Below are 26,396 nucleotides of genomic sequence, written 5' to 3' on the forward strand. Positions count from 1 at the left end.
TCCACATCTGGAACGCCAGCTGCCCAGCTATGGAACCGCTCTCAGGAATCCGCATCTGTAGCCCCAGCTGCCCAGCTATGAAACCACTCTCAGGAATCCGCATCTGTAGCCCCAGCTGCCCAGCTATGAAACCACTCTCAGGAATCCACATCTGGAGCCCCAGCTGCCCAGCTATGCAACCTCTCTCAGGAATCCGCATCTGGAGCCCCAGCTGCCCAGCTATGCAACCGCTCTCACGAATCCGCATATTGAGCCCCAACTGCCCAGCTATGAAACCGCTCTCAGGAATCCACATCTGGAGCCCCAGCTGCCCAGTTATGCAACCGCTCTCACGAATCTGCATCTGGAGCCCCAGCTGCCCAGCTATGAAACCACTCTCAGGAATCCACATCTGGAGCCCCAGCTGCCAAGCTATACAACCGGTCTCAGGAGTCCACATCTGGAGCCCCAGCTGCCCAGCTATGAAACCGCTCTCAGGAATCCCATCTGGAGCTCCAGCTGCCCAGCTATGCAACCGCTCTCACGAATCCGCATCTGGAGCCCCAGCTGCCCAGCTATGCAACCGCCCTCAGGAATCCGCATCTGGAGCCCCAACTGCCGAGCTATGAAACTGCTCTCAGGAATCCACATCTGGAGCCCCAGCTGCACAGCTATGCAACCGCTCTCACGAAGCCGCATCTGGAGCCCCAACTGCCCAGCTATGAAACCGTTCTCAGGAATCCACATCTGGAGCCTCAGCTGCCCAGCTATGCAAACGCTCTCACGAATCCGCATCTGGAGCCCCAACTGCCCAGCTATGCAACCGCTCTCAGGAATCCACATCTGGATCCCCAGCTGTCCAGCTATGAAACCGCTCTCATGAATCTGCATCTGGAGCCCCAGCTGCCCAGCTATGCAACCGCTCTCATGAATCTGCATCTGGAGCCCCAGCTGCCCAGCTATGAAACCGCTCTCACGAATCCACATCTGGAGCCTCAGCTGCCCAGCTATGCAACCGCTCTCACAAATTCGCATCTGGATCCCCAACAGGAATCCACATCTGGAGCCCCAGCTGTCCAGCTATGAAACCGCTCTCATGAATCTGCATCTGGAGCCCCAGCTGCCCAGCTATGCAACCGCTCTCATGAATCTGCATCTGGAGCCCCAGCTGCCCAGCTATGCAACCGCTCTCACGAATCCACATCTGGAGGCCCAGCCGCCCAGCTATGCATCCGCTATCAGGAATCTGCATCTGGAACCCCAGCTGCCCAGCAATGCAACCGCTCTCAGGAATCTGCACCTGGAACCCCAGCTGCCCAGCTATGCAACCACTTTCAGGAATGTGCAATCAAATGTCTGGGTGATTTGCCCATTGACAAGAATTGACTACTTGCTCCATTGCCAAGTGTTGCCATGAGTTGCCCAGGTATTTGCAGCATTGACAAGATTGGTTATCGCCCAACCAGGGATACCCCACTGCCAATCGCTACCAATGAGTTCCATGAATTGCCCAGGTCCCTGCCCAATGCTCAGGGTTTTACATCAAATGCCCGTCTACTTGCCTCATTGCCATCAACTGCCCAGACATATACCCCTTTCTCAAGCAGTGCTATAACAGCCCCATGGAAGCCCCCTCCTCACCTCTCTGGCACCCATATGTGCTCTAGCACGGATTACCATGAAATTATCAAAAATAAAATATCCATTGAGAAATGACCACATTAATGCAGGAGGAGACACCCTAGCCCCCCCACTTCTCCCTACCTTCACCTATTCCCTTAACCCACCCCCATCTATATATTAATACCTAAATGTACAAAAATCCCTAACCGATTCAATCAAAGAAATGTGTTAATTTCTCATTAGGTAATGTTGCATTCGATTATTTCTGCGGATACCCTCTAGAACCTTGAAGCGTCTCATGTGCTCGATGCAATTAGCAATAATGATCTCAGACCAAATAACCAGTCAAAGAATATGGCAAAGTACTACTTTATTATCAGCATAAAATAAAGTAGGGAAAACTGGTGCACAACAAACTGTAGTCTACGCACTCACACTTCAATTTTGATTACACAAAGACGTTATACCTGATATGCATTAGCTATGACGTCATCCTACGTGGCAAATGGTAAAACCTATGTAAGGGAGGGATTGATGAAGGGAACATATGTGCCTATATTTCATATAAGTATTAGTAATATTACTGGATGCCCCTTATCTAACAGGCACGCCTTCAACCACCTCTAAATACTTATAATGCAGATTATAGCACAATAACAGCAGCGGGTTGGCCTCTGCAACATTATATAGCGTGTTGCTACATAGCCCCTCAATTGGTTGGCATTCTCTACCAACCTTGGACTTTTGGCTCATTAGCAGCATGTAAGCAAAAAGAAACTCGGGTGCAAAGAGCAACGTCAGACTACTACCCACTTGCCCAATTAGTTCATCATCTCTCATCAGTCAGACCCCAAGCCAAGGGCTCTTCTTTATAGTTGAACTTGAAGCCTGTTCTGTGCTCTGGAACTTTTAAGGGAGTGTAGGTACAGCAGTATCTTGTTCTGGAGCTTAGTGAATAGCCCTTGTTTTCTACTTCTTACTCACATGTGAGGAGACCACAATTTGGTCCATTTTGTCCTTCCATTTACTGCTATTTGATTCAATTATGCTGTGTGTCATTACTCCTCTCAGCCTCTAGAGACTGGCTCACTCCACCTTGCATAGGCTTTTGACATCTTTGATTGTCCAGTACTTGGCACTTACAGATGTTTTTTTCTTTGCTTAATCTAAGAGAACTATTCCTTATGTACATGGCTCATCCTCTTGACTCCCCTTGTGCCTTGCAATTATTCTTTGATGTGGCATCCTTCATCCAGGCCAATAGACTCCTCTGTGTTCCTCACACAAAACTGTTTTTTTCCAGTGCCTTCTGACAGTCCAGCCCTGGTATGTCTCTGAGGGAGCTTGATTGGTTTCAGTCCGACGTCCATCTTTTTATAATAGCCGCCTTAGCAACGCGGCAAGCTTCTATATGACTAAACTACCTTGTGTTTCTTTGTATATATATTCACTTAATTTCTCTCCTCACTTATTTCTTTCGTGCATATGATTTCTTCGCCTTCGATTATATGTTTATTGTATTACTCCTGTTACATCTTCATTCTTTAAGTATTTGCATATCGTTTCTGTGCATCTTATGTCTTTCCTAGATGACGTCACTCTGCTCACGTCCGATTTCACTTATAGCTCTTCAATGTCCGATGGTGTGTGCAGACATCCTTCCACCCTTTCAGTGCGAGGGCACATTCGATATGATTGTCTGAGTGCATATCGTCTCTGATACACTTGATGCAGTATTGGATAATACCTGGTGTCTCACATAGGGCTCTTCTCCTGCTGTTCCAGTATAAATGAGGGGAGGTGGCGGGAGCTAGGGATGACGCTTCCACCTGCTGCTCTGCACATCCCTGCTAAACCTCTTCTCCTGCACACAGACATTGAAGATGGTCCAGCAGGGGGAGCAGAAGGCAGAGATCCTGCGCTCTACTCACATCCACCTGCCTGAAAAGGAGCAGCCACAGACGAAGAGTGCATTCACTGAACATGTATCCCATGTACGGCCCTCTATGAGGAGCTGCCTGCAGGAGAAGAGTGCAGAGTCGCTGCCCCGCCTACCTCCCCATTCCCACTGCCACAGAGTCAGGCAGGGCTGGTAGGGCAGTGACGCTGCAGTTCATATTTTTGGGGCATCCCTTGCTCTGCTGAACTACCCTTTACCCAACCAGGTGAAACATGGGAGCTCTTTTTTCACCCCACTATCTACAGCCTGTTGGGATGTGGGCAGCAGCAGAAAAAACTCAGCACAAAATTGAAACAAACAAGAGAGGCAGAGCCAAGGTAGGGCCTAATCAGGGAAGGCCCTCCCAAAATCCGCAAATGCCCACTTAGCAGCACTGTGTGGGCATTTACAGATGCAAATGTCACTGAGATGGGCTCAACTACATTAGATTCAGACCTCACTTGTTAGACAATCCTAGCTACGTCTCTGCTTGCTATCATCTTCTCTTTCCACTAACCCATAGAAAGAGAAGACAGACCACTTGCCCTGGGTTCAGTAGAACACTAACACTGATGAGCAGTCGATCAATTGTTTGTGCTGCTGAGGGACCTGGATGTAGCCTGCTATGGAGGGGCCGCAGCATAATAACGCATGCAGTGTTCAATGCACACCACCACTACCAACATCTACCTGCACTACAGCAATGTGAGGCAGCAAAAACTAAAGTACATTTACAGAAGGCAAGAAGTGTTGTTTGAGAAGGTGCTGAACGCAGCACGTTTTATAGCAGCATTAGCAAATCCAGGTGTAACTTTTTGCAGGAACTGCAAAGGCAAAGGCGTGGCATTAAAAGGTTTACGCATCATGTCAATGGGTGTGGCCGGGGAAGGAGGGCAGCTGAAGGGGGGGGGGGGTATGTGAAATGGTGCAAAACCTGCTGCTAAAAGCCCAGTACACACACAGATAGAATACTGTGCACACTTCCATACTTCTGAACATGGGGATAACATTTATTACTACACCTCCTGAGAGGCATTCTCCCTTTCCTCGACTCCCCCCAGAATCTCAATGTCTCCAGAGCTCTGGTCCTCTCTAGGCTGGACGACTGCAACACCCTCTTCCTCAATCTTCCTTTATACTCCCTTCGCCCCCTTCAACTAATCCAGAATAGGACTGCAAGACCTATCCTTAGTCTCAAGCCAAGGGACCGTATCTCCCCAGGCCTAAAACCTCTTAACTGGCTCCCGGTTGCTGTTAAGATCAAATTCTAGACCCCTGCATCATCCACAAGGCTTTCTAGGGCCTAGAAGCCCATTACATCCAACTATCTCTCTCCCTAAATACCTCTCTGCTAGAGCCCTTTGATCTTCTGACTCCAACTTACTGCAGATAAGAGGCTTCTCTAAGCGGAGAGTGGGGGTAGATCTCTTTCCTCCATAGGAGCCTTCCTCTAGAATTGCCTCCCTGCCCCTCTCAGACTTGAGCCGATTCTCCTTCAGTTCTGGAAGTGTGAAAACAAAATCAAAATATCGAGGCTGAGTACCCCAAAAGGAAATACACCGAACACGGGTTACAAAGGAACATACAAAGTACTTTATTTTATACTGAATCCAGTTACTAAGAACAGAGCAAAATCAGATAGCTATCGGTCCTCAGTGCAACACAACGAACTCCAGCATGGTTCAGTGTGTTCAGTGAGAGACGCTGTACATTAGAATGCATTGGTTTTTTATACTCTTTGTGAGCACAATGTCCAGCCCCACTTCGGGTTAATATTTCCGCTAATACATCACTGATCTAGGGTTCATGCCAAGTCTCGCACATCCGCATATAACTGGGTTGCTTTTAATACATATATCAACAAGCCTATACAGCAACTGTGTATTCTGAGATTTCCCATGCATGTCTTCTCAAACATTAATACAATATAGTTAAACAAGTGTTCCACGTTCAGTATTTGAACACATTTGTTCTTAACATATGCTCGCGGATTAGTTTCATTGCACGAGTAATCCTTTACACACAGGTCAACGAAGGACAAGGTCTCAGTTCACGACCTCAACAAGCGGCCTGCAGTCAAGTTGCATATTAGCTGCATACAGAGGTCAAGACAGCCATGTTGTATTTTGGAATGACATCGTCCACCATTTTAATTCACAGGGTGACTTTACAAAGCGAACCTAAAATGGCAGATTGACCTAAAATGGCGCTGATTCTAAGGCCAGGACCTTGCAACACGGATTTCTTCGCAAGCGACTTACAAGCAGCTTGGCGTAGGCCAATATACATATATTTATTGCGATAGGAGGCACGATATAATTTCTCATTTGACAAACCCTCCGTTTGGCCTATGCCAAGTGCTAAAACTACTTTGGATCCCCTTGCAAATAACTCCATGCATCATCGTCCATGCACCCCGAATCGCTGTCAGAAATATCTATTGCCATTAGGTCATTCGCTAAAATTTCTTTCAAAAAATATTCTTTGGAAGTTTTATCTGGGGCATACACTTTATGTCCTATCGTACCTATCGCTTGTGCACAACATCCCCCTTGCATCGAACATATACTAGGTAGTCACTGAATACAGCAACAAAGAAACAACAGGATTCCCAAAATAATCAGCAAGACCGAAAGTACCTTCCAATCCCAAGATCGCAAGAAGTCCCAGAACCAAGCGCTAAGATCCCAGTTTCCCTCGGGAACATGCACTTCTGAACTAAGGACGTGCAGATTCTGTATAGCCTTGAAGATGGTTGGGGAGGAATCTGGTCCGAAAACACAGCAAGCGGACCCCACTAATTTACACACTCCACCACGTTCAGCCATCCGGTTTTGAAGTGCTACTAGTCTTATCGCCTTCTGCTCTAATGTCATATTATAGAGTATGTCCGTGGTCCGGTTGATGGTTCTCTCCAGTACTCTCGCTAGTTTTCTGATATCTTTGCTATCTGCCCCCAAAATGGCACAAATGATTTTGCTATATCTCCCAAGATTTGTGCTGGGGTGTCCCCATTCTCGTCCTGTCATGGACGAGCCTTTGAAACTTCTCTTGTACTAGCTATAAACACCCCAGGTAACAGGATCCCTAAATATAGGTTCCCTGCCAATCCCTGGGCAACCTTGGGAATGCTATATTACCGCAGATAAAGTAGACAGGTTCGCCTACATACAGAGGCCTGTTTTCCCCAGTCAAATTTGCAACGTTGGCACAACCTAGAAAATCTCCCATTGACTGAGTTCCATTCCTCTGTATGCAAAAAGAAACTGAATCAGGGCTATGGTTAACAGTGTAAGAAGGAGGCATGGCATCCTTATTGCCTATCAGAGCCATTTTAAAGGAAATAAAAGATTGGAAAGGACGAGGCAGTCTATCAGAAGGCCTAATAGAAGCAACGTTAGGTTTACTCCTGTTACGAAAAGCGAGCATCCCATGGGAATCAAAACACATTTCTCAAAACTATTCAAATTGGTGCCATCAAAGTTCGCAGAGATGCTATCATTCCAACAGCCACAGAACAGTGCTCTAAGAGAAGCATAACAAGCAGTTGTCAATGGTAAAGGATGAATATACCAACCTAGCCCCTTATCCCAGTGTTGCAGCAAATGTGAGCAGACCCAACAGTTAGACTTATTAAAAATGGCACGCGTAGCATTCATGATATGTAGTAGAGTATTATTGTGGTACCTTTGTCAATGCTAGGAGCCCCTAGGGGACAGAGTATGCAAATGTACGAAGGAACTAGGAACAGCAGGTACATTTTCAGTGGGCAACAAGGATTCTAAAGGATGCATTTCCTCAAGGTACCACAATCCTAAGACAGTGACTATTAGAAACCCAAATATCATTATACAAACACAGCAATACGTTTTCGGGGCCCAGGCATATTGTCCATTGTCCCGGTTGGTCACCCCCTTATTTACAAGTCCCATACGAGCGGTAGCGGTAGCAGGCATTGTAGTCTTCAGACGGATACCCCCAATGTGCTTTGCTGGTGACCTCCAGGCCGCGCAACTTCTTAGTCCTTCCACAACCCTAGCCAACACAATCCCCTTTCTCAAATTTGGGCAAAAACAAGCCCTCGATGATCCTTTTCTTCTTCAAATGCACAGCCGAAACGTGCCGTAAGTCTATCAGATGCACAGCACAACCATGCCGTAAGTCTATCAGATGCACAGAAAAACTGTGCCGTAAGTCTATTTTCTTGGACGCAGATTGTACCTTACTTTTCCCGGTACTGATTGATCCGGAAACAATGTGTCGTCACTTCCCGTTGGAAGCAACGTATCAGAGACAAGTGAAGATGCAGAATTTGAAACAGCAGTTTCCGGATGCAAAACCTTTGGAGAGTGTGCAGACAAAATGGCGGCTTCACCAAGCCTCACGGGGTCAGAGAGATTCTCCCACACACTCTCGGCGCAATTTACTGCTTTGGGATCATTGGTTGCAGCGTTAGCAAAGGGTTCTGTTTCTTCTGTAATGTGTGGAACTGGGTGAGGAAGTTTCTTGACGTGGGACGCGTGGATCCAGTTCTTTCTTCCAGAGACCCGCACCGAGGTTTGGGTGACCAACAGGACCTGGAACGGGCCACGCCAGTGAGGCGCAAGGCAGAAAGAGCGCTCAAATGCCTTGATGAGCACCCAACTTCCAGGCCTTATTTTGTGGCCCGGGCCCTCGTATCGCACAGATAAAGCTTCTCGTACCTGGTGATAAATCAAATACAGGTTTTTAGTCAACTGGCTGCAATAATCTGAAAGTAATACATTTTCAACATTTCTCAATGGATTGCATTTAGGAAGGTTCCAGATATTGGCAGGTCTCCCCATTACTACCTCAAATGGAGAGACCCCAGTCTTAGTTTGAGGGGTTGTACGCATGGATAATACCACGATCGGTAAGGCGTCCGGCTATTTTAGTTTGGTGCTGGCACACGTCTTAGCGAGCTTGTTCTTGATGATACCGCTGTGTCTTTCTACTAGTCCGACGCTCTAAGCATGTCTGGCCGAATGGAACTTTTTGTCAATCTGTAATGCCGCATATATCTGCAGAATTACAGAAGCGACAAAATGTGGACCATTGTCCGACCATATAACTCTTGGTAGCCCGAACCGCGGGAAGTACTCCTTTAACATGGTTTTCGCAGTAGTCATGGCTGTAGCATCTTTAATGGGGAAAGCCTCAACCCATTTACTAAAAGCACAGATGACCACCAGCACATATTTTTTATTGTCACATCGTTCCATTTCAATAAAGTCAAAGTGGATAACTTCAAAGGGGACAGAGGGTGGCCCAAAACTTCCCCTTGGAGTTACTGTCCCCTTTCCCACATTGTGTTTTAGGCAAATCATGCAATCCTTGACATAGCTCTGGGCAATTTTCGAAATTTTGCCATTTGACCAAACTTTCTAAAACATTTTTGTCATCTTCTCGGCACATACATGCGTAGGACCATGGGCCATAACGACCATCATCATTATATACGCCTCAGGGAGTAGCCATTTCCCTTCCGCTATGTCCACCCAACACCCGTCATCATCAAGTTTCCCCAAGCTTCCAGCCCACCTCTTGGATTCTTCTAATGTGGCATCGGCTTGGATATCCCGTACAGACCCAACACCCTCATCCATTGCATAAGCATTTACAGTCTCCCTTGAAACATACATCTCCGTAAGGGGATCGGTAGCAGTTTGTCTAGCTATCTGATCAGCAAAAGCATTCCCCTTTCCTATGTCATCTGCAATCTTTCCATGTGCTGCACATTTCATAATTGCTAACTGAGTAGGGAGCGCAAGCGCTGAGAGTAGTTGTACTATGAGGGAGCCATGTTGGATTTTAGTGCCATGTGAAGTTAGGAACCCTCTCTCTGACCAAAGTCTCCCAAAGTTGTGAACCACCCCAAAGGCATACTGACTATCAGTATATATGTTTACTGCAAGCCCTTCAGAAAGTTCACAAGCTCGGGTCAATGCTATAATCTCTGCGGCCTGCGCAGAGTTATGCGTAATTCTCTTGGTTTCCACGACCGTGTTTAATGTGGTGATTGCATAAGCAGCTGTGGATGTACCATCCGGAAGTTTGAAGCAAGAGCCATCACAGAACAGCTCTCCTTGCGGATTATCCAAAGGAGTGTCTTTCAAATCAATTCTACCCTTTGTTTCTTGTTCGGTAGTATATAGACAGTCATGTGACTCTTCATCGCTGCAAGTAGAATCTTGCGGGAAAGGTAGGAGTTCAGCCAGATTAAGAACACAACACCTCTTAATTTGAATGTGAGGAGCAAACAAGATCAATTCACATCTTGTCAACCGTGCAGAAGTGAGGTGTTGCGTTTGGGTTTGGTTCAGTAGAACATCTACAGAGTGAGGCACCATCAGGGTTAGATCATGGCCTAGGACCATTCCCTCACTCTGCTTTACAGAAGCGACAGCAGCAGCGACAGCTCGCAAACATCTTGGCAAATCGCATGCTACAGGATCAAGGGCGGAAGCTACAGGATCAAGGGCGGAAGAAAAGTAACCGCACGGCCTATTCTTCCCTCCATGTTGCTGCGTTAATACAGCCAAAGCACATCCATCACATTCATGCACAAACAATACAAAGGCCTTTTCATAGTTTGGTGTGCCCAAAACTGGTGCAGAGCATAATGCAGTCTTAAGGAAGTCAAACGATTGTTGGTGTTCCGCGTTCCATGGCAATGGCGAAAATATGCCCTTCTTTGTCAAAGCCAACATCGGTTTGATTACTAGTGAAAAATGTGGGATCCACAACCTACAGTAGGAAGCCATACCTATCAAGGCTCTAACTTCCTTCTGTGTATTTGGGACAGACATGCCAGAAATGTGTTTTATTCTTTCAGGTGTCAATCTTCTTCCCTCCTTTGACAGGAGATAGCCTAAATAGGCGACCTCCTGGCAACAATATTGAATTTTTTAAGCGAAGCTTTGTGACCATGCTTAGCCAGGTGAATAAGCAACAACACAGTGCCCTCCTTACAGGCACTCTCAGAATCAGCAGCTAAAAGCAAGTCATCAAAATACTGAAGCAATGTACAAGTAGAGGGCAATTCAAGGGTGTCAAGCTGTTCTTTCAAAGCCCTACTATAAATGCTAGGACTCTCTGTGTACCCTTGAGGTGCACGAGTAAATGTGAATGAGCGTCCCTCTAAGGTGAAAGCAAACAAGTATCTACTATCCTTTTGTATAGGAATACTAAAGAAAGCATTCTTTCGATCCACAACACTAAAGTAAGTAGCTGTAGCTGGAATCATGGTTGAAATTGTCGTTACATCAGGCACAATTGGAAATTGTGGAGCGTCGACTTTATTAATGGCACGTAAATCAATTATGAAACGGAATGGAATTGCATTATCGCCTTTCTTGTAGACGGGTAAAATCGGACTATTACACAAACTTCCTGAAATTTCTTCAATCACCCCACGATGCACAAAATTGGAAACAATGCATTTCAAAGCTTGCTCGCCCTCAACTGAAATCTTATACTGGGGAATGCGTGGCAGCTCAATTCCATGTTTCAAAACTATCTTAACAGGTTCATTCTGTAAAACACTGATGTCATTGTCGTCAACATCCCATAAACTCTATGGTACATTAATGAATTCTGGCGGCAAAGGCCTAGTCAGGAATTGCAAGACAGAAAATTGCTGTGGTGAAATCGTCAAGCGCACTCCATCAGAAGAACAATAAATCACTGCATTTAACTCTTTTAACAGATTCAAACCCAGCAAGTTCTCTCCACAATTCGAAGTCAACAGAAATGGACAATGGTCCATAAAGGGACCCAAAGAAATGGGCACTGGCGAAGAAACCGGACAAACAACTGGTGTGCCAGAAAACCCTACAGAAACATTGGTTTGCCCTGACCGTGGAATGTTTGGAACCCACGAATGATCAATGGAACACTTCTGTGCTCCAGTGTCTATCAAAAACTGATGTTTCCTATTTCCCACCACCATTTCAATGTAGGGACCTTTCTGATTGACGGGAATAGGTGTAGGTTCCAAAGCCTGCTTCGGGCAATCCTAACGAAACAGAATGTCATCAAAAGGAAGCTCTTCAGATAAATATGCAGGGGAAGGATGATCAAATATGTTCCTAGTGTCCACACTCGAAATCTGATTATCCTGTGAAAAAGGTTGCTGAGGATCCTGTGTAAACTGACCTCTACCAGGCCCCCCTACACCCGGGCGACCTCTGGATCGCCTACCCATATTCCCAAACGTGTTATTCGACCTTTGTCGAAGGACGGGGCATTGTGCATGCCAATGACACTCTTGATGACAATAGGCGCACTCGTTAATGAGCACAGGACCCAAGGGCACATTCCCTTTTCGGGACATACTGACCTCTAATCTGAGAACTACCTCTGAGGCCTCTAACAATTTGCTGTAATAGCACTTTAGTCTTCAAATCACCTTTTCGTTTTTCAACTCTATCTTTTTCATTATTGACACGATTCTCGTAGTACTGAGCCATGTGCAGTACTTCTGATTGCGATTTTGCCTGCCAAGCGCTCTCAGAAGACATAATTTGTGACTGGATGTCAGGCAGCAATCCATGCACAAATGTGTCCACAAATAACCTTTTCCCAGACTCTGTGCTTAGGTCTTGTCCACTGAAATCCGAAAATACCTGTTCGAACCGATTAAAGAACTCGGTAGCACCCTCAGACTTCCCTTGGACACAGGCCGTAAGTTTGTCCTAAATAATTCTTTTCTCTGGAATTATAGTTTTCAATTTTGCAATGATTCTATCAGGCAAAGTTGATATCACCTGAGGCGGTCTTTCACCAGCTGGCCTTTCTCCATCAAATCTAGTTATGTTCGCCCATGTATCTCCCAACCCTGGCACGTCGTCTATAGTTCTAACTTGTTCCCACAAATCTACGGGCAGGAGTACAGGGAATAACAAATCGATATCGCCTAAGGTGAACACTGAGGATTGCAAGACGGACTCTATTTCTTTATAGAATCCTGTCGGATTTTTCCTAATATCAGGAATAGATTTTCTAATAGTATTCACTTCCTGTCTTGAGAACGGGACGTGAACGAACTGCAATACATAATGTGCAGGAATGTCCACAGCGACTATACCCCGTGCAGCATCGGCCGCAATCTCAACCTTTGGGACAAATGTCGGAGGAACCTCTCTCATAGGCAACTGAGAAGTAGGTGGCTCTGAATGCTTACTAAGCAACAGAGCTAAGTCGAGCACTAAAGCAGTCGAAGAAGTGTCAAGTGAAAAATCTCTCTTATAAATACTCAATAACTCTGTGGGACAACTAATCTTTCTCTTTACACAATCATCCTGTAGGTACTCTATCATTACCTGTATCACTTTCCTCTGCATTTCTGGCGTATACTGACTATATGTGTCATATACTTCAACTGGAGTTATCGGCATATCCGAAATCCATCTAAGTGCGTCCTTCGTACAAATTCGTGCTTCCTCAGATATCGATTTACGACAAGGAAGGAACCGTTTCTGCACATACATACTTTCCCCCTCATCATCCTCATTCTGCAACTTTTCTAACTCCTTTCTAAACCCAAATAACCTCTCGACATGCTCATTTACTTTCTCCACAGTGTCTCTAGAAAACGCTAAAGTATTTAGATCCCTTAACCCTTGCGGGAGATCTGTATTATTTAATTTACCACACATTACACATAAATGAATCCCTAAACCTTCAATAAAAACATTTTTCTCAGGAAAATTATCCATATTACAAAGTGTGGCAAAAACATTAGCTTGATCATCCCTCTCCATACAATGCTTAGCCCATGCAATCAAATCACGTTTCTTCTCTGGTGGTACAGTATTGCGAGTGAGAACCTTTGACCCTGCACCTCGATCGATTACAAGCGGCTCAGGACCACTTGGAAGAGAGGGAGCAGGCAAATTCAATGGAGGTACTGTAACTGGTGCGATAAGAAGAGGTGGAGGAGCCGGAGGAAGGGGAACATTAGGAGGAGCAGGAACAATGGGAACAACAGCAGGTAGAGCAGGAATAGCAGGAGGAAGAGGCAAAGCAGCAGGAAGAGGAACATACGGAGGTGGCGCAGAGGCACAAGGCCTTCGTTCATTTAACAATTTGTCGATGAATTCGTCAGAAAGATGAAGGTCTTTAGAAGGATACATTTTCTGAATTCCAAGTGAGAAAGCCCTATCCATATTCCTAGTCGACTCAGAACGTTTATCTTGGTCATATAATAATGCTTTTTCGGCGTTCGTCTTATGACGGGGCGCATGTTTTTCTCTACTCTTAAATTGCTGCAACGCTTCTTTTTTCCAATTCTGCAAAACATCGAATGCTGCAGGTCCAGCCTTTTTCTTTAGTAGAATTGACTCTAAATACTCAATACGAGGGATTTCAAAACTACCATTGATGGGCCACTGAAGTTCGGAGGCATGTCTGGTTTGTCTGTGCCAAATGTCATTAAATACTATACTTTCAATGCCATGCTTACAGTACATAGTACATGCCAGCGACCCCTCCTGTGGTGCGGGACGGCTAAATTCCAAAGATTGTCTATCGCTGCGGAACAACGCCCTGAAGCAGGTAGACAATTTCCCAGGCATATCAAATTATTGGTGTTACCTGGTCAATAATTGTGTCTGCAGATACAATGCGCCAAATTCAAATTATCAGGGTTGAATTAAGAGTCGGGTCACGACTCACCTGAACAAACCTAAGGAGGTCCGATCGGATTTCAAAGAATCTTACCTAACTAATCTTACCTCGTGTATGGTGATTTCGGCAAATCTGCCCGCCTCGATAAGTGGACCCTCGTCAAGATGCCCTCTCGGACCACAAACAAATCGTCCAGGGATCGGGTCGTGCAGCGCTGCTGAGGTGTCGCGTTTCGTTCAGTGGGGCCCCTTTTTGTCACACCGTCCGATCCCGATCCGATAGCCTGCAATAATCCGGCACCAATCTTGAGGGTCCCTATTCGGGCACCAACTGTGAAAACAAAATATCGAGGCTGAGTACCCCAAAAGGAAATACACCGAACACGGGTTACAAAGGAACATAAAAAAGTACTTTATTTTATACTGAATCCAGTTACTAAGAACAGAGCAAAATCAGATAGCTATCGGCCCTCAGTGAAACGCAACTAACTCCAGCGTGGTTCAGTGTGTTCAGTGAGAGACGCTGTACATTAGAATGCATTGTTTTTTTATACTCTTTGTGAGCACGATGTCCAGCCCCACTTCAGGTTAATATTTCCGCTAATACATCACCGATCTAGGGTTCATGCCAAGTCTCGCACATCTGCATATAACTGGTTTGCTTTTAATACATATATCAACAAGCCTATACAGCAACTGTGTATTCTGGGATTTCCCATGCAGGTCTTCTCAAACATTAATACAATGTAGTTAAACAAGTGTTCCACGTTCAGTATTTGAACACATTGTTCTTAACATATGCTCGCGGATTAGTTTCATTGCACGAATAATCCTTTACACACAGGTCAAGAAGGACAAGGTCTCAGTTCACGACCTCAACAAGTGGCCTGCAGGCAAGTTACATATTAGCTACATACAGAGGTCAAGACGGCCATGTTGTATTTTGGAATGACATCGTCCACCATTTTAACTCACAGGGTGACTTTACAAAGCGAACCTAAAATGGCGGATTGACCTAAAATGGCAGCTTACATTGATTCTAAGGTCAGGACCTTGCAACACGGATTTCTTCGCAAGCGACTTACAAGCAGCTTGGCGTAGGCCAATATACATATATTTATTGCGATAGGAGGCACGATAGAATTTCTCATTTGACAGAAGCTCCTCTTCTCTTCTTCCTTCCCTCTCTCCCCCTTCTAACAACCCCATCTGCCACAGTGACCATCTGCCTGCTTCCCTCTGAATTCTACAGGGCACCAGGCCCCCCGCCCAGTCGACCCTCGTTCTGTGCTCTTAGCATGTGGACCCTCACCCCCTGGAGCCCATGCAATTCCGTGGCACTTGCCCTCCTGACCTCCCCTTAGCACTCACCAAGCCCCTTTTACCCACCTCCTCATCCACCCCTGATCACTTGCACTCTCTCTGCTCTACCCTGCACTTCCCTTCCCACGCTAGCACTTCACATTGGCACCACAGCCACTTCCCTCCTCACCCCTCTCCCTCGCACTTCTCGTTACTGCACTTGCTCAATCCAAATGTCACAAGGTATAGTAGGACCGTTATTGTTATATTCCTCCCTTGTCCACCCCTCCCCCCTTTTTGTTTTGCCATGTGTCGCCTTCAAACACAATTTGTTGTACAGGCGCCTTACAAACATCCAATAAATATAATAAGTTATCACATTATTGCCTGTGTACATCGCTCTCATTCTGCCACTTATTGGCAGTTTCCATTTTGCTTGTTTAACGCATGACCCATATTTTCCATTATGTCCTGGTAGAATACTGTGAGCTTTCTGTACACATCATGGTCAGATTTTAGAATGGCCAATTAGCACCTCCTGGCCTGAATCAACTATGGCCAGGTAATACATTATTACACTTTCCATTATGCCCAACCAGTGCATAATAGGCTAAATCATGACTGCTTTGCTAGCACTTCATTTTCAGTTTTCAATCTGCTCAGTAAGAACAGCATTAACATATTCCATTTTGCCCAGTTCACAGAGCCTGGCCAAATTGAACTACATTGTGTAAGCACGGCAGGCCTAGATTTCATCATGCCCAGTTTTCGCAGCATGTTCATATACTATTATGTTCAACATTACTGGATTCTGCTGTGGCCAGTGAGAAGAGCATCTCTAGATTAAGTCATGCCCAGTTTGCACAGTGTGTTCATTCACTATTATGCGCAATAATACTGGATTCTGTTGTGCCCAGTAAGCACAGCAAGCCTAGATTGCATCATGCCCAGTTTGCACAGCATGTTCATTCACTATTATGCGCAATAATACTGGATTCTGTTGTGCCCAGTAAGCACAGCATGCCTAGATTGCATCATGCCCAGTTTGCACAGCATGTTCATTCACTATTGTGCTTAATATTACTGGATTCTGTTATGCCCAGTAAGCACGGCATGCCTAGATTGCATCATGCCCAGTATACCCAGCATGTTCATATACTATTATGTTCAACATTACTGGATTCTGCTGTGGCCAGTGAGAAGAGCATCTCTAGATTTCATCATGCCCAGTTTGTACAGCATGTGCATTCACTATTATGCGCAATATTACTGGATTCTGTTATTCCCAGTAAGCACGGCATGCCTAGATTGCATCATGCCCAGTTTACACAGCATGTTCATTCACTATTGTTCTCAATATTACTGGATTCTGTTGTGCCCAGTAAGCACGGCATGCCTAGATTGCATCATGCCCAGTTTGCACAGCATGTTCATTCACTATTGTGCTCAATATTACTGGATTCTGTTATGCCCAGTAAGCACGGCATGCCTAGATTGCATCATGCCCAGTTTGCACAGCATGTTCATTCACTATTGTGCTCAATATTACTGGATTCTGTTATGCCCAGTAAGCACGGCATGCCTAGATTGCATCATGCCCAGTTTGCACAGAATGTTCATTCACTATTGTGCTCAATATTACTGGATTCTGTTATGCCCAGTAAGCACGGCATGCCTAGATTTCATCATGCCCAGCTTACACAGCATGTTCATTCTCTATTATGCGCAATATTACTGGATTTTGTTATGCCCAGTAAGCACGGCATGCCTAGATTGCATCATGCCCAGTTTTCACAGCATGTTCATATACTATTATGTTAAACATTACTGGATTCTGCTGTGGCCAGGAACCACAACATTCCTAGATTTCATCATGCCCAGCTTACACAGCATGTTCATTCACTATTATGCTCAACATTACTGGATTCCGTTATGCCCAGTAAGCACAGCATGCCTAGATTTCAACATGTCCAGTTTGCATCGCATGTTCATTCTCTATTATGCTCAATATATGCATAGTAAACACAGCATGGTCTGTGTGCAAAAGACAGATATGGCACCGCATGTCACTTTACACTATGTCCAGATAGCATAGCATTGCCCAGATAGTAAAGTATTGCCAGATTGTGTTATGTACAGTTAATAACTCAATGTTGCCAGAATCCATTACGACAGTAAAACCGGCACAGGTCGATTTCATTATGCCTAATTGGCATAGTAACTACAAACTCCATTATACCCAGTAAGCACAACAAAGAATGGTACCAGTTACTAAAGCACACCCTGATTCCCTATAGCCTGGTTAGCATAGAGTGACCGGAATACACCAAGGCCAGTCCGCACAGAAACACAAGACCGGCTTCCTTTATACTCATAAAGCACAGCAGCGCGCGGAGCCCATTCTATCCAGAAAGCACATCATGGCCTGCTCCTTTATGCTACTAAGCACCGCGAGACAGGATTCCTATAGGCCCAGTTAGCCCAAAATGGCCAGAACCCACAATACCCTTTTAGCACAGCAAGGCCACATATCAGTGTGTGAAGTTGTGAGTACCTGAACCCGATAGAGGCCAACTTGCTATATCAGTGTGTTGGGTAAGATACACAAAAGTGTGTTCCTTCTTCTTTCCCACTCAGAGATATTTTCCTGCACTTTTCCTACTCTTGTCTTAAAAAAACATATTTGAGTAAGGAACCCTGATGTTTTTTCACTTGTGTTTGTATTTGTATTCTATTGTATTTCTATAGCGCTTCACACCATAGCTGTAAATATTTGTGACATAATTGTAATTGTTTATTTTTAATGTGCTTATACACAGGTGAAGTGCTTCCAAGCACTTCAAGGTGGGAAGTGAACAAGGGAATACAGAGTCATTCTTAGTCCTTGAACTTTTCGAATGATGTACCAAAAAATTACTAGCATTCTAGGCCTGACAGCATTACTACTAGTGACGTGCATGACAGGAAGGAAGGTGAAAGGGGGAGGAGAGGGAGAAGAACATACAATCCTTAAACTATCGTAGTAGGCAAGTGACGTTTCAGAAAGCGCAAGTGCATGACAAAGAGTGAGCTGAAAGAGGGGGAAGGAGAAGAACATACAGAAACAAAAACTACTGAACTAGGCCTAGTGCATTTTAGGTAATGTAAGTGCGCAGACAGGAAGTGAAAGGGAGGGGGAGGGGAACAAGTGTGCACACTCAAGCAGTGCCCTGGGTTAAGTGCAGAGAGGTTATCCTTCTCATGGAACTAGTTCCAGAAGTGCAGTAGTGGTGAGTAGAGTGCAGAGGCACGGGGGCAAGTGCAAAGACTGGCGGCGGGGCCTGGGACCTGTGAGGCTCTGTAGGTGCACCAGATGACCAGTGAGCAGAAATGAAGCAGTGTTAGGGAGGAGAAGGAAGAGGGAATGGAGAGGCGTTTAGCAAGGGAGAGGGAGAGAGAAAGAGGAAGAGAAGAGGCAGGTCTTAAGGAGTTTCCGGAACTTAAGGAGCTCTGGCTCAAGATGGAGAGAGGCACAGAGGCTTTTCCAGAGGGAGGCACCTGCAGAGGATAAAGATCTACCCCCAAATCTCAGTTTGGAAAAATGGCTCATCCGCAGAGAGTTGGAAGAGGATGAGCGCAGGGCTGTAGAAAGAGAGTATTTAGGGAGAGAGAGTTAAAGATAGTGCAGGCCCTGGCCCCAGAAAGCCTTGTGGACTATGCAGAGGGTTGTGAACTTGATCCTTACAGCCATGGGGAACCAGTGGAGGGATGTCAATGCCAGAGAGATGTGGTCCTTGGGCTTGAGGCCAAGGAAAGTATCCCATTTCTGTTCGCAATGAGTTGTAGAGGTCAGAGAGTAGAAGTAGGCAGATTGTGAAAGAGAATGTTGCAGCAGCCAAGTCTAGAGAGGACCAGGGCTCTGGAGATGGTAAGCCTCGGGGGGAAAGTAAGGAAAGGTAGTATACCTCTGAGTTGGTGCAGCTGGTAGTGGGACATTTTAGAGATGTCCGAGATGTGAAAGGAGAAGGAGAGAGTGGAGTCGAAGATGACACCCAGATTTTTTGCCTCACAAGTGGGTCAGGGAGCAGGGCCAAGGGAGGTCAGCCAGAGTGAGAGTGGGAAGGTGGGAGTAGGGGTCCCAATGAGGACGATCTCTGTCTTGCTGGCATTAAGGCAAAGATTGTTCACAGCACACCAAGAACGAATTGCGGAAAGACAGCCAGGAATGAGTGAGGAGGAGGCTGAGGGTAGCCTGAAAGAGAGCTGTTTTTCATCTGTATAACACTGACAGTTGGAGGTGAAGGCAGAGATTCTGCAGGCAAGAGGTACCATGTAAACATTGGAGAACCAGGGGATAGGTTAGAACCATGGGGGACACCACAAGTAGAGAGAGTGAAAGCTAGCTGAGAGAAAATACCCAAGTTCCACCTGAGAGGACGGTCAGAGAGAAAGGAGGCAAGCCGCGCCAGGGCCTGATCTGTGATGCCCAGGGTGTCACAGAGATGGGAGATCAGGATGTTGTGGTTTACTGTATCGAAAGCAGAAGAGAGGTCAAGAATAATGAGGACAGGGGGAGAGTTAGAGTCAAGATTTGAGAGCAGGTTCAGAAGAGCAGTTTCCGTGCCATCTGGATGTTCTAAAGCCAGACTGATGGTCATGGAGAAAACCAGCAGTTTCAATGTGGCGGGTGAGCTGAGAGATAGCCAACTTCTCCACTGGTTTTCCCAGGAAAGGATTGATAGAGATTGGGCTGTAGTTTTCCAGAATAGAAGGGTCAGTGGGAGGTTTCTTTGAGCAGAGAGTGCAGAAGAGAGTGCTTGAGAGAAGTAAGAACTTGAGATAATGCATGTGTATGTCAAACCAGATGGAAAAGCAAAGGCTGGCAACCATTTTGTTGATGTCATCAACTATATGTATGATCCCATGATGTTTGAACCAATGTTTTTCCCCAGAGTACTGTGTGTTATTTCATTGAAAAGGTAAACATCCAAAATGCATCTCCACCCACTGGAGTAACATTGAAGTGGGTGGATGGTCGTGCAATTGTATGATTTATTTAGACTGAGACCTTTGTCAAATGTTGATTTCTTCTTTCTAGGAAGCCATCGTCAGCACCTGGATACAGTTCAGTGACGGATCGGTGACACCTTTGGACATCTATGACTCCAAGGACTTCGCCCTCGCGGCAGTCTCACTGGATGACTCTGTGGTCTCCGCTCATCAGAATCCGGCACTCAAGTGGCCAATAGTTTCAGCAGAAGGAGAGGGCAAAGGAACGCTGGTCAGTATTGATCTAATGATCTCAGAAGTGTGCCAGAAATCCAAGCGAAAGAGCGTGCTGGCTGTTGGCAATGGCAACATCAAGGTCAAGTTTGGTCAGAGCGATGGGCGCGTACGCCAGGGAAGTGATTACGATGTGGACAACATTGAAAACCATGCAAGCGACCGGAGGCAGAAGGCTGCAGACCAGGAGAGGTATGGTCATGGAAGCTCCTCGGCGGACCAAGAAGAAAGCGGCGGAAAGAAAGTGGGGAGCACAGGCCGTACAATGATTAATGGCAGAGAGGAAGGTGGAGGACTCTCTGATGATGGCCAGCTACAAAACATTCCAATAGACTTTACCAATTTCCCCACTCAAGTTGAGCTTCCCAAAATTCAAGGGGGGGTGGAGGACAATGACCTTGTGCAGGCGCAGAGGGGCTTGAGTGATTTGGAAATCGGGATGTACGCTCTGTTGGGAGTCTTCTGCTTGGCCATTCTAGTGTTCCTGATAAACTGTGCAACCTTTGCCCTCAGATATAGACACAAGCACGTCCCAGCAGAAGGCCAAGCCAGCATGACACACTCTCACGATTGGGTGTGGCTTGGCAACGAGACTGAAATGCTGGAGAACACCCCTGATGTCTCACCTCAACAGGATGAGCGCACCACCATCCTAGACCGAGGGGCAGGGTTTGGGGAGAGCAACCTTCTGCTGAATGGCAGCGCCCAAAAGAACGTCCATACGCAAATACACAGGTCACCTGACTCCGGGGGCAAACCCGGCAAAGAACAGAAGGGCGATCCATTGCATTCCCCCACCTCGAAACGGAAACGCGTCAAGTTCACCACCTTCACGACCATCCCGGCTGACGACAGTTGCCCAACGGTCAACTCCCTACTGACGGGCAACGAAGAGGACATCAAGTGGGTCTGTCAAAATGTTGCCCTGCGGGACTCCAAAGAAATGAGGACCTGCGTGGGCAAGTTTAGGGACAGCCTTTAGCCGGTTCCTAAGCAACCACACATTGAGGCCTTGAGCTCCAGAGAGCAAAGTGGGTCAGAATGAACGCCACGAGGGACGGCAGAGCAGCTCCCTGCACTCATGGAAAGACTTTTGCCAAACTACACTTGTTTTCTAGGTGTAGAACATATTCAGGAACTGGGCAAAATGAATGTAGAGAGCAGTGAGGGCGCCATGGGGGTCTGGGCACGACAAGCTCAGCAAAGTAGGAGTACAAATACATACACACAAGGTACCAAAAATAACATTTGTAAAAAAGAAAAACAGAGAAAAACAATAACATTATATTTTTAATAAACTCTAGAAAGGGGCCCGGGGTGGATTTGTAAAGTTATGCGCCCGCCTCTGTTTCTGCCTTTTTGATCACGTGATTCTCTGGCGGGAGGTAATTTCCGGTTAGGATACTTGTTGACTATTGGAATTTCATTGTATTTTTTTAACAGAACTGTTTTTGGGGGAAACATACGTTACGTTTTGAGTTAAATGGGTAAATCCAAATGTTATTGGTGGACTGTCATTGCCCAATACCTTTCAGCACACACGTGGTTGTGAAGCTGTGCCTTCCCAGCTTCGAACACCAGAAAGATGTTGCACAACCAAAGGCCCACCACGTGCCGGACATGACAGCGTACCTCTCACATTTCCTCCAGGGGCTCCCAACATGTGTTGAGGTTCCGTCAGTGCCCGCCTCAGCCTACCTATCACATTTCCTCCAGGCCCTCAACATGTGTTGAGGTTCCATTAGTGCCCGCCACAGTGTACCTCTCACATTTCCTCCAGCAGCTCTCAACATGTGTTGAGGTTCCGTCAGTGCCCGCCACAGTGTACCTCTCACGTTTCCTCCAGGCCCTCAACATGTGTTGAGGTTCCGTCAGTGCCCGCCTCAGCCTACCTCTCACATTTCCTCCAGGGGCTCTCAACATGTGTTGAGGTTCCGTCAGTGCCCGCCTCAGCGTACCTCTCACATTTCCTCGAGGGGCTCTCAACATGTGTTGAGGTTCCGTCGGTGCCCGCCTCAGCGTACCTATCACATTTCCTTCAGGCCCTCAACATATGTTGAGGTTCCGTCAGTGCCCGCCTCAGCCTACCTCTCACATTTCCTCCAGGGGCTCTCAACATGTGTTGAGGTTCCGTCAGTGCCCGCCTCAGCGTACCTATCACATTTCCTCCAAGGGCTCTCAACATGTGTTGAGGTTCTGTCAGTGCCCGCCTCAGCGTACCTATCACATTTCCTCCAGGCCCTCAACATGTGTTGAGGTTCCGTCAGTGCCCGCCACAGTGTACCTCTCACATTTCCTCAAGGGGCTCTCAACATGTGTTGAGGTTCCGTCAGTGCCCGCCTCAGTGTACCTATCACATTTCCTCCAGGGGCTCTCAACATGTGTTGAGGTTCCGTCAGTGCCCCAACATGTGTTGAGGTTCCGTCAGTGCCCGCCTCAGCCTACCTCTCACATTTGCTCCAGGGGCTCCCAACATGTGTTGAGGTTCCGTCAGTGCCCGCCACAGTGTACCTCTCACATTTCATCGAGGGGCTCTCAACATGTGTTGAGGTTCCGTCAGTGCCCGCCTCAGCGTACCTATCACATTTCCTCCAGGCCCTCAACATGTGTTGAGGTTCCGTCAGTGCCCGCCACAGTGTACCTCTCACATTTCCTCGAGAGGCACAGGCCATGGTGCACAGGGGGGTATCAGTGGAGGCACAGGCCATGGTGTACAGGGGGTATCGGTGGAGGCACAGGCCAGGGTGTACAGGGGGTTATGGGTGGAGGCACAGGCCATGGTGTACAGGGGGTTATGGGTGGAGGCACAGGCCAGGGTGTACAGGGGGTTATGGGTGGAGGCACAGGCCATGGTGCACAGGGGGTTATGGGTGGAGGCACAGGCCAGGGTGTACAGGGGGTTGTGGGTGGAGGCACAGGCCATGGTGTACAGGGGGTATTGGTGGAGGCACAGGCCATGGTGTGCAGGGGGTCTGAGTGGAGGCACAGGCCATGGTGTACAGGGGGTATTGGTGGAGGCACAGGCCATGGTGTACAGGGGGTATTGGTGGAGGCACAGGCCATGGTGCACAGGGGGGTATCGGTGGAGGCACAGGCCATGGTGTACAGGGGGTATCGGTGGGGGCACAGGCCAGGGTGTACAGGGGGTTATGGGTGGAGGCACAGGCCATGGTGTACAGGGGGTTATGGGTGGAGGCACAGGCCAGGGTGTACAGGGGGTTATGGGTGGAGTCACAGGCCATGGTGTACAGGGGGTATTGGTGGAGGCACAGGCCATGGTGTACAGGGGGTATGAGTGGAGGCACAGGCCATGGTGTACAGGGGGTATTGGTGGAGGCACAGGCCATGGTGTACAGGGGTATTGGTGGAGGCACAGGCCATGGTGTACAGGGGGGTATCGGTGGAGGCACAGGCCATGGTGTACAAGGGGTATCAGTGGAGGCACAGGCCAGGGTGTACAGGGGGTTATGGGTGGAGGCACAGGCCAGGGTGTACAGGGGGTATGGTTGGAGGCACAGGCCATGGTGCACAGGGGGGTATCAGTGGAGGCACAGGCCATGGTGTACAGGGGGTATTGGTGGAGGCACAGGCCAGGTTTTACAGGGGGTATTGGTGGAGGCACAGGCCATTGTGTACAGGGGGTATCAGTGGAGGCACAGGCCATGGTGCACAGGGGGTATTGGTGGAGGCACAGGCCATGGTGTACAGGGGGTATTGGTGGAGGCACAGGCCAGGTTGTACAGGGGGTATCGGTGGAGGCACAGGCCAGGTTGTACAGGGGGTATTGGTGGAGGCACAGGCCATGGTGTACAGGGGGTATTGGTGGAGGCACAGGCCAGGGTGTACAGGGGGTATGGGTGGAGGCACAGGCCAGGGTGCACAGGACCCACCTCCTCATGTTCTAGTCCCTTCACTTGTTAGGAAGAGCACAACTTTGCGAGGTTCCCGGTCCCGGATGAGTGCTCTTTACCAGCACACACTGGGCATAGCCCGAAAGGACTGAACCCAGCAGTTTATTTCACGGTGTGGTGATGTCTGTAGCGCATTGAAGACAAGGCGCATCTGATGAGTCAAAAAACAAGAAATTCAACAGTGACTCACTTATGAAAGGGGAACACGACTGAAAAGAATCGTATGAAAAAGCCCCAAGCGTAGAAAAGAAACAATACATGAGGAGGGGGGGGGGCATTAAAGATGTTTGATATATAACATCACACAGAAGATTGTGAAAAGGTCTATTCCCCAAGGCTATGGGTGGCAGTGAGATTTTATTGCATCAAAAGATTTCAACTAAACAGTCCATTTCTTTTGTTTTTTTACAATTTTCTTTTCCAAGAAGATTTAAAAAATTATTTTAAAATGTCTAGGGGAGCCGAAGTCTAAATGGTTTACCGCAGGGACAATGGCCCCCATCACGTCAAATTCTGGCCTGGTTCGGGAGAGATCGGAGATTTTTACCATCTGGTGATACCAGCGAGTGTAGTAGGAGCAGCAGGTGGCATGAGATCCTGGTGCCAGTGAGGACGATGCCATCAGTACCCACCCCATCACCCAATGAGGGAGGGCACTACCAAGGCCCCCAGTGGGTAGAGAGCTAAAGTCTGCACTGCTTTGATGAGCCTTGGTAACGGCCTCCCTCGGAGAGATTCAGGGCACAAGAGCGAAATCCTTAATCTTTATATGGACAATATACAGAGACACTCCAATTCCACCGCGTTACAGGAATTAACCTTTCAAATGTGGTTGATACTCTGGTGCCATAATTAGAAGTGGAACATTCCGGAAGGTATCATGCCCCTGGGCCTGCCTTCTAAGGCAGGAATACCATAGAATGCCCTTCTGGGTAAGCAATGCCCTCTGCCCCTCTTGTGCCGGGCACTTAATTCTTCCTCCCTAGACGGAATTGCAGCCTCGTAGCGATGGCCGTCAGGGCACTGTATAACGTAGACACGCATAGGACGCATTGTAGACTGAGAGAATGTAATATTTATTTATACATAATATACAAAATGTAATTAAATGCATTATATGGCCTGACAAGTTCATCTGTGGTTTGCTTCTTTAGTGATCTGTTATTACCTTTATTATAATTTTTTTTTAAACTTTTCACCTCCATCCATCACATCCTGGGTCAGGTGTATTGAAGATGGAGTGTCATGCAGTAAGTGGCGGCCTGCGGAGGAGGGATGCCTCCATCTGCTGATTTCTCTCTGCTTCTCTGAATGTCTGATACATTACTTGCTAATCCAGGCCTTTACCGCTTTCTTGAGGCACTCCGGAAAGTGGTGATTCTCTGCCCTGGTTTCCTCAGGATTTGAGCTTGTGGCCAGCATTTGGTGTGTTTTCTTGGCGTTGTGAGCCTTCTGTGAGCTTCTCCGAGCCCAGAGTAAAGAAACAAGCTCCTTAGACTCCACTTCTCTCCGCTTGCTTCACAGTGGTACCAGCAAACAGTCGCCTACTCTCAACAACCGCTCAAGAGGACTCCTGTTGCGGCATGAACATGCCTGTCTCTGTCAACAAGCTTTAAAGCAGTGGTCTTTTGAATGCGGGCGGCCCCTCTAGTCCAGTGCGGCTGTGGGGCTCTTTAAGGGGTCAGTAATAAACATGTTTGAATACCTCTGATGTAAATAATCCACGAGTTG

The 26,396-nt window shown here is 47.1% G+C and overlaps 1 protein-coding gene across 1 annotated transcript in view; it reads left to right on the forward strand.

The window, feature by feature from the left end:
* Positions 1 to 25,794, forward strand: part of TMEM132C (transmembrane protein 132C) — a 1,669,387-nt gene extending 1,643,593 nt beyond the window's left edge. Inside the window, exon 9 of the mRNA XM_069620123.1 lies at positions 20,570 to 25,794. Within this exon, the coding sequence (XP_069476224.1) occupies positions 20,570 to 21,736 (1,167 nt within the window). The 3' untranslated portion in view covers positions 21,737 to 25,794. The remainder of the gene's footprint in view (positions 1 to 20,569) is intronic.
* Positions 25,795 to 26,396: the final 602 nt, after the last annotated feature.

The sequence above is a fragment of the Ambystoma mexicanum genome, chromosome 10 (assembly GCF_040938575.1).
Source record: "Ambystoma mexicanum isolate Mex_15411 chromosome 10, UKY_AmexF1_1, whole genome shotgun sequence".
Lineage (NCBI taxonomy): Eukaryota > Metazoa > Chordata > Amphibia > Caudata > Ambystomatidae > Ambystoma > Ambystoma mexicanum.